The sequence below is a fragment of the Tamandua tetradactyla genome, chromosome 7 (assembly GCF_023851605.1).
Source record: "Tamandua tetradactyla isolate mTamTet1 chromosome 7, mTamTet1.pri, whole genome shotgun sequence".
NCBI lineage: Eukaryota > Metazoa > Chordata > Mammalia > Pilosa > Myrmecophagidae > Tamandua > Tamandua tetradactyla.
The window spans coordinates 32,066,065-32,078,487 of record NC_135333.1 but is presented as its reverse complement, the minus strand read 5'-3'; the positions used below and the strand labels follow the sequence as shown (position 1 = coordinate 32,078,487).

Below are 12,423 nucleotides of genomic sequence, written 5' to 3'. Positions count from 1 at the left end.
TGGATAAAGTGGTAGATTTTTGGTTAAGAAAACTTTAGTATCATCCAACCCTAAACCGCTTTAACGGATGGATCTTAGTACAATCTGAAATATCTTACACAAGGTTAAACATTGCTGGGGAAAGAGTATGGTAGGTATATGGGAATTCTGCTTTCTGCATTTTTTGGCAAACCTACAATTGTTCTAATTTTGAAATGTAGTTCCAAGATTTATTCAGAGGCAAAGAAATCAGATACTTTCACTACAAAATAATTTATTACAACACATTCATAGCAAGCCTATGTACAAGCAAACACACTCTGGACTACAAAACCTAGGGGACCCTTTTCTTCCCTCTTGCCTTGCGGACCTCTTCTATCAGATCCTTCAGATACTGGATCTCCTTTGCCAAGGAATCCGCCCTCTCTTTCAGAGCCTCATTCTTCTTTTCCAGCTCTTTACACTCTCCAGTGAGGGCCTCCTGCTCTGCCCTCTTTTTCTGGCGGTACCTAGTGGCTGCTGTCTTGTTCTGCTCCATTTTTTTCAACTTCTTGTCCAATTTCTCTCCCTTTACTTTTGCTGCTACCACTTTCTCCCCAGGAGGGTCATAAGGTTTGGGGCGGGTTGAGCCACAAAGAGTACCTGGAGATGGCAGGCTCCCATTTGGAGAGCCCCTGGAGGTAGAGGGGCTATGCTTGGGAGAGGCCAGATAGGGCTCAGGGCTCATACAAATGCCACTATCGTTATCTGAGGGGGAATCCTCCTCCTTTATGCACTGAGGGATCACTGTAACATAAACAGAGTCCACTTTCCTCTCTCCTTCAGAGATGTCCACCTCACTGCCTAGTTCTAAACTAAAGGAATGATCTGGAGTGGATGACAGGGCCCCAAGAGAATGGGAAAAAGGTTGGAGGAACGTGAAGGGGGCAACATGGTTAGTTTTTGGTAAACTTTCTGAGAGATGGCCAATTGGGTTCTCTGTCTGGGAGGGCTCCTTATCCTGGACTAGGGGGTCAAAGAGATCACAGGTGTCATCCAATGTGGCCAAAAGCTCTTCGGGCATGGTTTCTAGGTCACCTAAACTGAAGAGGGCGTCAAAATCAAACTCCTTCAGATCCATTTTCTCCACCATCCAATCTGTCCCGGAGAAGGCATCCTCTGCAAAAGATGAGAGTAAGAATTGCAAGACAGCCATCCTCTATCACCAGAACCCCTGATAAGTGGACCCACACTGACAGATAAAGGACTTCTACTCACCCTTGCCGATGTCTGGGCCACTGACCAACCCATCCACAGCCAGCCACTCGGAGGAGCCCGTCTTAGCCTTGTCGCCGGAGAACCCATGCGGTTTGAAGTGCTTGGCCACCTCCAGGTAGTCATCTAAGAGACCCAGGCTTTCTTCAGCCCCCAAACCCGACTGGTCGAAGGGGGACATCAAGTGCCCCGCCAACACCTCGCTGCTCAGGAAGCTCCTCTCGGTCATGTTGCCGGGTTTTGCTGAACTCGGGGAATGTGCTTAATTCGTAGGTGTCTTTGTCGGTTACAGCAATGCTGCTGCTGAATGCCGTGAAAAGCCTGGGTAGGAATCCGAAACAAAGCACCATTGGAGACGACCTTGACTGAGAATTTCATCTTTCTATTCGTGAGGAACGGTGGCCAAATTGGAAAATCACTGAGCTGTCCTCTTAGAATGGGGGCCATGGCGTTCCAGGGTCAACCTTTCCCGCTTCCGGTGTTAGGAAACACAAAATGGAGGCCCACGGAGACTCGGCTATTCCCTCACCGGCCACCGAGAGAAGGCGCTCCAGCCGCACGTCCAAATACGGCCAGAGCGGCCGGGGCCCCGCCCCGCTCCCGCCCTGCCCGCCGCCATCTTGGCCCCCGCCACGTTTCGCGGAACACAGGGTGGGACCCTCGACGCGCTGAGGGGGCGGCAAGCCGAAGAGCGTCTGCCCTCGAACCCGTGCGCTGCTGTCGCGACTGAGGGGCGTCTCGGGGACACTAAATAGAGACCACGCGCCTCGGGCGCGCTCGTAAAACCGCTTCCCCCTCCGCGACGCTGCCCTGGCTGTAAGGCCACGTCCAAGTCCCTCCGAACCAGGGACGAGAGGAGCCCGAACAGCCGGGCCCCGTACTTACGCCATGGCTTAAGCCGCTGGGGGTTGCCGCTGCAGAGCCTGGTGCTGCTGCCGCTGCTGCAAAAGCCAATGCTGCCGCAGGCACTGCTGCCTCTAATACGCCATGGCGGCTTCGGACCCTGCGGGAGGGGAGGTGGGGAAGCCCGGGGCACTAGCTGATGTCAACATATATGGACAGAGGCGAAATGGCGGAGGCGCGCGCAGCGTGGGTCCTTTATAGACTTTACCTCGACAGTCACATCACAGAACGCATCCTTCCGCCGCCGTCACGTGACCGTCATTACCAGCCCCTCGTTTTCGCCTGTGTGACACACTTATCGGTTCCAGCCCACGGCCTTGATGTCTGAGGTATAACTAGGATGAGAAAATGAGTTATTTTAAAGACCTCACGAAATGAGAAAAAGCGCACTCCTTTACGAGGCCTCTAAGATCAAAGAGTCCACCCTTCCCCCTCCCCCGCCGCCGGTGAGCGCGGAAGGATCCGCCAACACAGTGTAAATTCGGTAGGAGGGGAGAGAAAAGCCCTTCGTAGGAAGGCCGATGTCACCTGGTTGTCGCGCGAGACGGTAGCTAGGGCGCGCGTCGAGTTGATTGGCCCAGGCATGGTGAGTCATATATATCTCCTACTTCGATTGGCTCAAGTCCTAGGTGGGCGGATTACTCGTTTAGGAGCGTCTGATATGCGCGGGAAGGGGCGGGGCGGCCAGCATGTTTCCCTCCGCTCAGCTGCGCTACCCACTTACTTTTCTCGGAATTCTGGCCAGACCGCGCAGATTTCCTGCCTTGGGCAGCTCGATCCCAGTGCGGTACGAAGTTCCTTCCTGCCGACTTCCGCGAGGCGCCGAAGCGGCAATCGGGTCCATGTCTGAGTCGAGCTTTCTGTCCCCGGATTCCCCCACCCCCTCCGCCCGTCTTGTGCTCCTTCTTCTGTACAGATTAGGCAGAGTTCAAACCTGGAACGGCCCTCGGAAGTTACCCGGCCCGGAAATTACTTCGTTTTACAAAGCGATCCCGTAGCGGGTGCCGACTCAGTCTATCAGGGACACCATTAAATAGCTAATAAAAAATTGCCCCCGAGAAGGCTTGGGAGTCAAGTGTATTAATATAGGAAAAAGTGAACGGCAAACTTATACTAAAAATGCTTTGGGGCACTAACACGAAGTTAGAGAAGTTGAGTAGAACGTGGGCATGCTGAATAATCCACCGACTTCAGTAAAAACAAGAAAACCCAGCTTTTTCTTGCTGTGCAGGTTCTCCTGGCCGGCCAGAGAGCCGCTCCTTGTGAATTCTCTTTAGGCCAACGAGGGAGGGCTTAAGACAAAACTAAGCAAAAAAGGGAAGCCACTTAATGTGTGTATTCACCCCATGAGATCTCTTAAAAGTTGAACGGGGAAACTGGATGGACACTCATTTTGGGTCCTCATCTTGGTAGGTCACCTGATCCATGCCTGCCTCTCTCAAAGGCCACCTCCAGTAAAGTCGAATAAGATGCACAATCCTATAGCCTAACTTGCACTTTTACGTTATCCATTCTGCTAAAGTAAGTTTCCTATTAAGGCATGCAGTTTTTCATAAGGGAACTTTTTTTGGATTTTATAGATTAAATTCTCCTAACAAAGGATTTTATTCGACTGGCATCTTGTAGACTCTTGAATTACTTTCAACTAATTCCCAGGCATAGCCAACTTCCCAACACATCACTAATGGCCCTGTGAAAAGCTCCAGGACCCACATACACTTACTGGTGTTTGGCGTTTCTGGAACCTGCAGTGTGAAACCTCGCTGCAGGGCCCGGGGAGGGGCAGGAGGCAGCAAAAGATTCGTTTCCTCCCCCATCTCAATGAGCCAATCAAGGATCATTGTTTTGAGGGCTGTGATGTTGAGGAACTTGGGAAGTACTGTCCTAGAGAACTACCGATCATTTGTTGACTGCATTCACTCTAGCCCAGTTCTTTCACAATGGCAAACAGGCCTAATGGGATGAGGCGTGTTGCCCAGTCAATAGTTTCCACTAGAGGCAGCATAGGATAGGGACTAGAAGACAGATTTGGGGGGCCAAACCTGAAAGAATCCTGGCCTCACCATTTATTAGCTGGGAGATTTTGGCTAAGTGACTCACTTCTTTGATCCTGCTTCCGCATCTGTAAAATGGGGCTAATGGAGGTATACTTCTAAGGATGAAATGAGATCATATATGGAAAGCACTCAGCAGTGTTTGGTACATGGTAAATGCCCAATAAAAGGTTGCTATTATTACTATTATGACTCAGATTTTCTGACCCGGACTTCCCAATCTCCCCCCCTCCCCCCCACCCATACACACACACACAAAATCTTTTACATCATCCTCCTTCCTGAGGGAACTCTGCTAATCTTTACTGGCAAATGAAGCCAGAAATTATGAAACATCAAATACACACAAGGCATACTGTATGCTGAGATAGAAGTGTGGCATTTTCCTTCCTCCTAGGGAATCACAAGTTTTGGAACATACATAAGTTGTCTAGTGTCCTGGGTACAAAATATTAAATTGTCTTGTGTTCTAGTCTTTTACAAGGTGTCCTGGGGGCCCACGGGGCATGGCCTTTTTGCTACAGCAGTGCTGACAGATGACCATGCAGATAGTTGAGAATTAAGAACAGTATTTAACACTGCCCCAGTTTTGATACTGAAGAGGTAATGGAAGAATGACTCCTGTGGCAGCTTGTCCCTTCCATTTTATTCTGGTAACCAAGATTAAATACTTCAAAGGTTCTCCAAGCTGAAAATGGAGACCCAGTACCATTCCCATAGGAAAATGTCTCATACCACGCACAAAAGTCAAAGTTGTTGGAGATTTTTATTTTCTTCTCCCCACTCTGTGGAAGGACATCATGTTCCCCAGCTTTATTTCCTCCCTCAAGGAGGAAAAAAAATAGCAATTCTCTAGGTCTCTGGGTTAAGATGCTCCTATATTGTCCTAGCCAAGACAGGACAGACTGACGACTGATTCCACATCAACTGCCACTGAAGGACAGCCATGTGACAAGGCAAGTTGTGGATTCAACCTCTGAGACCAAGAATTTAAAGATTACAAGGTGATCAAGATGAAAAGGTAGATAATAACCTGTAGGCTGTTAACCCCAAAACCCACATGTCTGGTATTTTGGTCACTTAGTCACCAGTATCTCAAAGGGCTACAGCCTCACAGCCTGGTGCAGGGTCAGCACTAACCTCAGTGCCTCTTACTCTTCTTCTTGACCTTTAACTTTAGGTAGGAAGGGCAGAACTCTAATCCTCCAAGAGCAGAAGTTCACAGCCAGGGTCAGAGACCCAAGTAATGAATAACTTAGCAGAGGGCTCCTGACACATGCAGTGATCCCTACTTACACAGTCTCTCTTGGAGAGGCCCTGATCCTGAATCTGATTCCTCGAAAAATTTTGAGCTCTTACCTTGAGTGGAATACAAAGGAGCAAAATCATCTCATTTAGACTGGCAGGGGCAAGTCCAAGACACTGTAGGCCTCTTCAGTGCAACTTTTCCAAACATGAGCTTTAACTTTTTTTTTTTTAAGTCACAACCGATCATATAAAGAAGAATACTGCTGTCTGAATTCTTATTTTAGGAAGGGGTGACAGAAAAGCAAAGCAAAAAAAAAAAAAACCAAACCTTTAGAGATTATTAGGGTTTTCAGGATAATGGGTGTATTATTTTTTAACCATTAGGCTGAGTATATGGTTTGCTAACCTAAATGGTGCAAAAAAACCCAATCTTCTCCAAACAGAGTAGGAACAGATACTATAACTTCAGGAAAAGGTGGGAGTTATGGAATAAAAAGGCAGGGTGGAGGGGAAATCCACTGCATCTGCATTCTAATTCTACAAATTAGAATGTTATCCCCTTCCATTCAAAAAATCTCAAATCACTTAATTATTTTCCACATTTTATGATAAATATGGCAGCCAAGAGAGTGGCTTGCCTAGTCAGAGGCAGCAAACTCTCTAGGACCTACGCTGAGAATTCCCACTGCTGGTTCCAATTCTGAGGACTTCTAAGAGGTTCTTACTGGTATTATGGCAAAATGATGGTTTTTGGTTTTGTGACATAGTTAAGAGATGCTCTTAGAAGTTCTTTAACAGAGGCAGTAAACTCATTTCCCCTGTGTATTTGGCTTTGATTTGGTCGTGATTTTTTTTTTTAATGTATTTGTTTTTTTTTAAGCTCTCCTTCTAGTGTCTTATATGAAGCTTGATCAGAAACACCAGCTTGGGAGAACTGTAAATTTATAATACTCACCAGAGCAGGGAAACCAAAACCTTTACCTTGATGAAGAAAAATCCCTGCTTTTCAACACTCTATCAAGTCCTCCCTTTCCTCTTCCTTCTCAGGGACACCAGATAGGTGTATGAGAATTATCAGCGACTGGGCCCCAACCCCTGCCACTATTCAAACTTTCCAGGGTAGCACACAGCCATATGTATGTATTTTTTAACTCTATTTGATTCTGATGAACAGAGGAATCTCTGCACTAGAGTCTCAAGGTTGTAAAATTGATCTTTCTCATTCTCTCTCAACACCTTCAGACAAAAGAAACACCTTAAGGTACCCTTGCACATATATGGAAGAAGAGTCTTCTAAGAATAGCAGGGGTAACCTCCTAATGTATGACAGAAAGGGGCAGGAATCTCAGAGGGTAGCTGAGGCATCCATGCTATTTAAAGAGTCATTTCATGTCACTGTCACGGGGAAGGAATGAGACATCTGCAGAGAGCTTCACCAGAATCTCACTGATGGAGAGGTAGTAAAAATAGAAAAAAATAATAAGACTTGATGGAAAGAGAACAAAATACTGGATAGACAAAGCAGAAATTATTGTCTCCCTGTTGTCACAAACAGGAAAAAATACAAAACAAGACACACTGACATGTGTATTAAACACTCCTCTCCACTCCCAGGATACTTATACATTGCAATAAATAGTGCAATTTTAGCAGCAGGAAACCAAAAGGAACGTAGGAACTACCCACCTCCCTCTCATTTACATTTTATCTGTGTGCTCTCTCTTCCCAGGTCCTGGGTGAGACAGTTAAGGGGGAAGAAGTCTGCATGTATTCAGCTGCACTTTGGCCTCTGAAGGTGCCAGGAGAGTTCAGCAAACACCCCTTTCACGTTCCTATGGCAGACATGGGGTGGGGGGTGAAGGACTGGTTGTTGGGTCTGTTCCTGCTCCAAGGCAACATCCCAGACAGGCAGGGTGTGTCTGGGGGGAAGGGAGGGAGGAACGTGGTCACAGAGTCCCAACGGGTGAATGGATTTCCCAGCCTTCTGTTGAAGGGAGGGATTTCCCTCCCTTCAACCTCTACTGTTAAGGTTGTGTTTCTTGAAGGATTTATCCTAATTGGCATAAGACAAGGAGGAGGATGAAAAACAGCATTCGTGGTGAAGTGCTGCCCTTACTGCCTCCTTCCCTTCCCTTTCTTTATCTAAGCCCTGTACACAGCAGTACTGCCTGGTCCAGCCATATGTAAGGAAAGACAATTACACAAGAAAGACTCTCTACAGGGCCACAGTGGCTCAGCAGGCAAGAATGCTTGCCTGCCATGCCAGAGGACCCGAGTTCAATTCCTGGTGCCTGCCCATGCAAAAAAAAAAAAAAAAACAGAATTGCTGGTTTAAAAAAAAAAAAGAAAGACTCTCTACAAGGCCCTGTTAATCACCTCCAGTTCCCCAACCCCTACACTCTCATTGAAGGCCACTAAGAAACACAATCTCCAAATAACTTTATGTCCAGTTTATACTGAACCCTCACTCGTGTGGGTCAATAACAGTGTTCCCATGAGAGATGTCCTCAGCACTTATGAATATGAGTTGGTCAGAGGACAGTTAAATAAGCTTCTTTTCCAGAAACCTGGGTCAAAGGCCAGCTCTTCTGCTAACCTTATCCCCAAAAAAACTCTAAATACTGCTTCAGCACTCATTCTGCAGAGTTCAGCTTGAAACATGCAATCATTGCCCTTCACTGATATTCAACTAGAAGGCAACATCTTGACTAGGCAGATGTGCTCCAGGGAAAAGAGCAAAACAGAAGGCATGAGCAAGAGAGAAAAGATGGAAAAGAAAAGACACTTAAAAGGAAGAGGCAAAAACGGCAGGGCAGGCAGAAGCAGAAAACCTGGGCCAAAACACAAAACACCAAGTGCTCTCAACAGCCCAGGCCAGTGCTCTGCCTTCTCAATTCATTCTGAAAAATTAGTCTGGGGCAAGGGATGGGGGAGAGGAGCAGGAAGCACAGTGTTTGGTAACAAAAATAGAAAGGGCTGGGTAAAAAAACAGGAGACTGAGAAGATGTCATCCTAATCAGCATGAAGTGATCAGGGCGATGACTAGCAGGACTGGGGAGGCGCACAGGAACCCTGTGAGGCACTAACTATGTGGCCAAGTGTTTTAACGGAGACTCCAGGGCCTGACCACCCAACACCCAGTGTGACTTCCACCTGCCCTACGTCTGCAAGAGCACCTCCGGCTCAGACAATGAGCAATAGAGAGTATATCCCAACTCGTCTATTTCTTCAGGAGTGAGCTCTGCAAATAAGTTCACCTTGGGGTTCAGGGCACTGGGCAGGACTCCGGCCTCTAAGTAGCTGATGAGCCCCCTCAGAGCCTGTAGGAACCGGTCCGCGAGCAGATCTAGAGACCACTCGGTCTCCTCCTGGGCCAGGTGGAGAATGACGTTGGTGAGCTGGCTGGCAGTGAGGTGGCCCAGGGACGGAGTGGACTTGCATATAGCCTTGAGGATCTTGAGGCACAGAGATCGGCAACCTAAGTCAGCTTGGTCCAAAGCCCTCAGGCGTGCTGTCTCAGCAGGACGCAGGCTCAGTCGCCACAGGTTATCATACTGGGCTAGCCGGTGTGGTCTGGCCACCAAGACAGTGTCACCAAGGGTCACTGATGGCAGGAAGTCAATGACAAGATGCTTGTCACGCTCATACTGCACTTCCAAGGTGAGAGCCTCCGGGGGTGGTGCTGGTCGTATCACATAGTCCAAGAGGGAGCCTATGGCTGGCCAGTTGATGGAGCCAGCCACTACCTTCTCAAATGTGTCTGCCACTGTCTTTGGGGAGAGGTAGCCACCTACTACACAGCGGTCCCAGTAACTGCTACCACGAGGAAAGTATTCTGGGTTCTCGCGACGAACCAGGAAAAAGCCAGGGACATTCATGATGGTGTCCTCGCCAGGGATACACGACCACAGGTTCTGCTCCAGCACAAGGGGCACAATGAGTTGGATGTGGTCAGCTGTCACCACCTACCATGGCAGATGAATTAAAAAGATTTTGAAGGGTTTAATCTGCGAAAGAGACATGCTTCCCCAATGCAGGTCTGACTATCTTGATTTCCCCGCTAAAGAAAGGAAACTAAGAATTCTTTCATGCCACCATATCAATCCACTGATGGAGGACTGACACCCAGCTTTGCTGGAGATCATAGCCTCCTTTCATTCTACCAGGCCACAACATCTCTGGACACAAAGTCCACAGAAGCTTCCCCCATGCCTTACAAAAAAAAGAGCAGACTCAAGAAGAGAGAACACTAGAAAGGAGAGATGAGCACAAGATTATATAGGAAGGAGGCCTCTTAGAGCTTCTACAAAGTGGGGAGTATGATGAAAAACTGAAAAGGGATTAAAGAAGATACAAGAGCAGAGAATAACAAATATGGATTATTTGTTACGCAGTCAGATGTTACAGTGGTGTGGAGAATTCAGCAGTAAGATATTATTGGCAAAGTCTGAGACAACTGATATTCTGTGCCAAAAGCATTATCTGAGAAGCATCTTGGACAGTACCCAACTCTACCCTTAGCGGCCACCTTGTTACCTGCAAATCATCATAGAGGCTGCCACTCAGGTACATGTCCCGAAGCGGCATGTCAGGCAACTTGGCCCGCAGGAAGCCCCGAAGCTCAGCACATATGTCCACAGCAGCTTGCTTGGCCCGAGCCTGCTCGCCAGTAGGGATAGCTGCCCGGTTCCGGTAGTAAGAAAGAAGTTTCTCCTGCAGGGACATGCGGAGTCGTGACTTCTTCAAGTCTATCTGGCCCTTCCTGGCCAATGGCTTGGGCCGGGGTGGGCAGAATGTATCTGCCAAGGCAAGAGAGAGAGGCACATGAATGAGCTCTTTCCATACTTGCTCAGTCCACAGCTACCTCAGCACCAGAAAGGGGAAGAGGTTGTGAAAAAAAGCAAGTGCCAGCATAGTGCCTGGTACAGATGTGCTCAAGGAATGTGTACTAAGTCACACCAGGGATAACCGACTTTCTCACCTGTGTCAAAGGCTGAGGAGACTGTAGGAAGGGTCTGCAGGGACCGGCTCAAGCCCGACTTCATGTCCTTATTCAACAATCGGGGGGAGCCCATCCAGTTTGGTTCCTCCCAGCTCCTTTTCCCTGAATGGCTCAGGCGGGTGGGGCTGGTAGGGGCACTGACTGCCCGATCATACATCTGAAACACAGACAGGACACAGGATGTAAACCTTCCTTCCTCCTACTACTTCCTTTCAATTTCTCTCCTCCTAAGACACTTTTCCCCAGTGAGTTGAACTACTGTTTTTTAATAACTTTGTTTTCTTCTAGATTAGACTTAGTTTTGTGCAGAAAACCTAGGAAATACTAAATATTTATCCATAATGCCACAACCCAGAGTTAACTATGGAAATACTTCTATTTTTAAAAACTAGATTACATGATTAGAACCATACTCTCTCTATATAGTTTTGAAACCTGTTTTTCATTTCACATCATTTGATCATTTCCCCGTATCACAAAGAATGCTTCAACATTTTTCTGACTATACAATATTATACCCTATGACTGTACCATAAGGTTGAACACTGATTCATTTATTTAACAAACATATATTGAGTGGCTACTATGTGCTGGGCATTGTTCTTGGTGCCAAGAATATAGCAGTCAAGCAAAGAAACCAAAATCTCTGACAACTCATGGAGTTTTCAATCTGATAGGAGGAAACAGCTAATAAATTAAAAAACCTAAGTTAAATATAAAGCATGTAGGTATAAACGTTCAGAACAATAAAATTAGAAAGGGAAATAGGAAGTGTATGTGTGTGTAGGTGCTATTAATAAGATAGTTAAGAATATTTTGGTCATTTGCAATTTCTTACTTGCTGGGATAAATTTCTGTATTTGTTTATCTAATAAAAATACCAGTCATTTCTTTAGGGCAGAGTCCTAGAAGGAGAATTACTGAATTCTCTTAAATCCCATCTAATAATGTCACATTACCAAGGTGTACTCCCAGTACTACTCCAGGGAGCCCCACTTTGCAAAGGCTGCCTGCTCGAACCCTGGCCCTGGCTACAGCACTTACCCGCTTAACTGCCAGTGTGGCGATGCCCAGCATGGCTGCTCCACCCACCCCCAGCACCAGCCTGGCATTGGAGAGTACAAAATCAATGGCCGTGCCAATGCCGTTGTCATCCTTCTTGCCTTTGCGCTCACCAGCGCCTGCCATTGCTCACCTGAGGATGAAGGTAGAACACAGCCATCACCACCTGGGACCAAGAACCATCCCTTTTCCTCCTCCTTCTCCCACCTGGCCAGTTCAAGGTACTCTGGATGTTCCAGCAAACCAAATCCTCTTGCCTCTGGCACTGCCTGTTCTAAGCCTAGAGGGAGATACCATGTCCCAGGATATATCTGGATGAAAAGGAGATGGGAAAACCTTTCTACTATCTAGATTAAAGAAATCATTAACCTTATTGTCAACCCTTCTTTCTTTTATTAGAGCAAAGTATACCATCACTCAATACCACCCTATCCCCATCCCTTCACAAGGTTATCACACAGATGGTGTTTTGAACGTTTGGCTAGTATTTCCTGGAAGGTGAGATCTGAGAAGGGGCTTGAGGCTCATCTAACTCTGTCCAATCTTTTCACCTTTTCACATATAGTGAGGGGACTTGCCAGAAATCACAGAGAAAAGAGAATGGCATCTCTAAGCCTTAGGACTTCCAACTCCAACTCTGATGCTTTTTCTACTATATCATGCTTATCCTTACACACAAATCAAATTGGTCTTTATTCTGGAAACAAAACACAATACTATGGACCAAATACACACTGTACAAATGGAGACAGAACTTTTAAGTCCATATGCCAGAAAGGGCAAAAGAAGCAAACAACATTCTGTGGATGCTCTCAATTGATGAATGCTTTGCCTCTTGGGAAAGCATATAGAGAACTACAAAAAAACTCAGGTGATGGTACTGAGAGTGAATACATGGGACACTGGTAGACTCATCTCTAG

General features: G+C 47.0%; 2 protein-coding genes across 2 annotated transcripts; both read right to left on the bottom strand.

Moving 5' to 3' along the window:
• Window positions 1–236: 236 nt before the first annotated feature.
• On the bottom strand, window positions 237–2,324 carry ATF4 (activating transcription factor 4). The gene is made up of 3 exons (XM_077168881.1): window positions 2,119–2,324; window positions 1,237–1,554; window positions 237–1,137 (listed from the first exon to the last, which is right to left on the bottom strand). Exons 2-3 carry the CDS (start codon window positions 1,460–1,462, stop codon window positions 314–316), a joined length of 1,050 nt encoding a protein of 349 aa, XP_077024996.1. The 5' UTR covers window positions 1,463–1,554; window positions 2,119–2,324; the 3' UTR covers window positions 237–313.
• Window positions 2,325–4,937: 2,613 nt separating this feature from the next.
• Window positions 4,938–11,628, bottom strand: MIEF1 (mitochondrial elongation factor 1). Its single transcript, XM_077168880.1, has 4 exons — window positions 11,485–11,628; window positions 10,420–10,597; window positions 9,975–10,237; window positions 4,938–9,403 (listed from the first exon to the last, which is right to left on the bottom strand). Exons 1-4 carry the CDS (start codon window positions 11,626–11,628, stop codon window positions 8,597–8,599), a joined length of 1,392 nt encoding a protein of 463 aa, XP_077024995.1. The 3' UTR covers window positions 4,938–8,596.
• Window positions 11,629–12,423: the final 795 nt, after the last annotated feature.

Bases quoted from the DNA above. Each gene is read 5' to 3' on its own strand.
- ATF4 (XM_077168881.1), bottom strand. From the start codon at position 1,462: ATGACCGAGAGGAGCTTCCTGAGCAGCGAGGTGTTGGCGGGGCACTTG. The intron at 1,138-1,236 runs GTGAGTAGAAGT...CATCTTTTGCAG, and splicing joins TGGCCCAGACATCGGCAAGG to AGGATGCCTTCTCCGGGACA.
- MIEF1 (XM_077168880.1), bottom strand. From the start codon at position 11,628: ATGGCAGGCGCTGGTGAGCGCAAAGGCAAGAAGGATGACAACGGCATT. The intron at 10,238-10,419 runs GTGAGAAAGTCG...TTGCCTTGGCAG, and splicing joins CTCCTCAGCCTTTGACACAG to ATACATTCTGCCCACCCCGG. The intron at 9,404-9,974 runs GTAACAAGGTGG...CTGCCATGGTAG, and splicing joins GCCTCTATGATGATTTGCAG to GTGGTGACAGCTGACCACAT.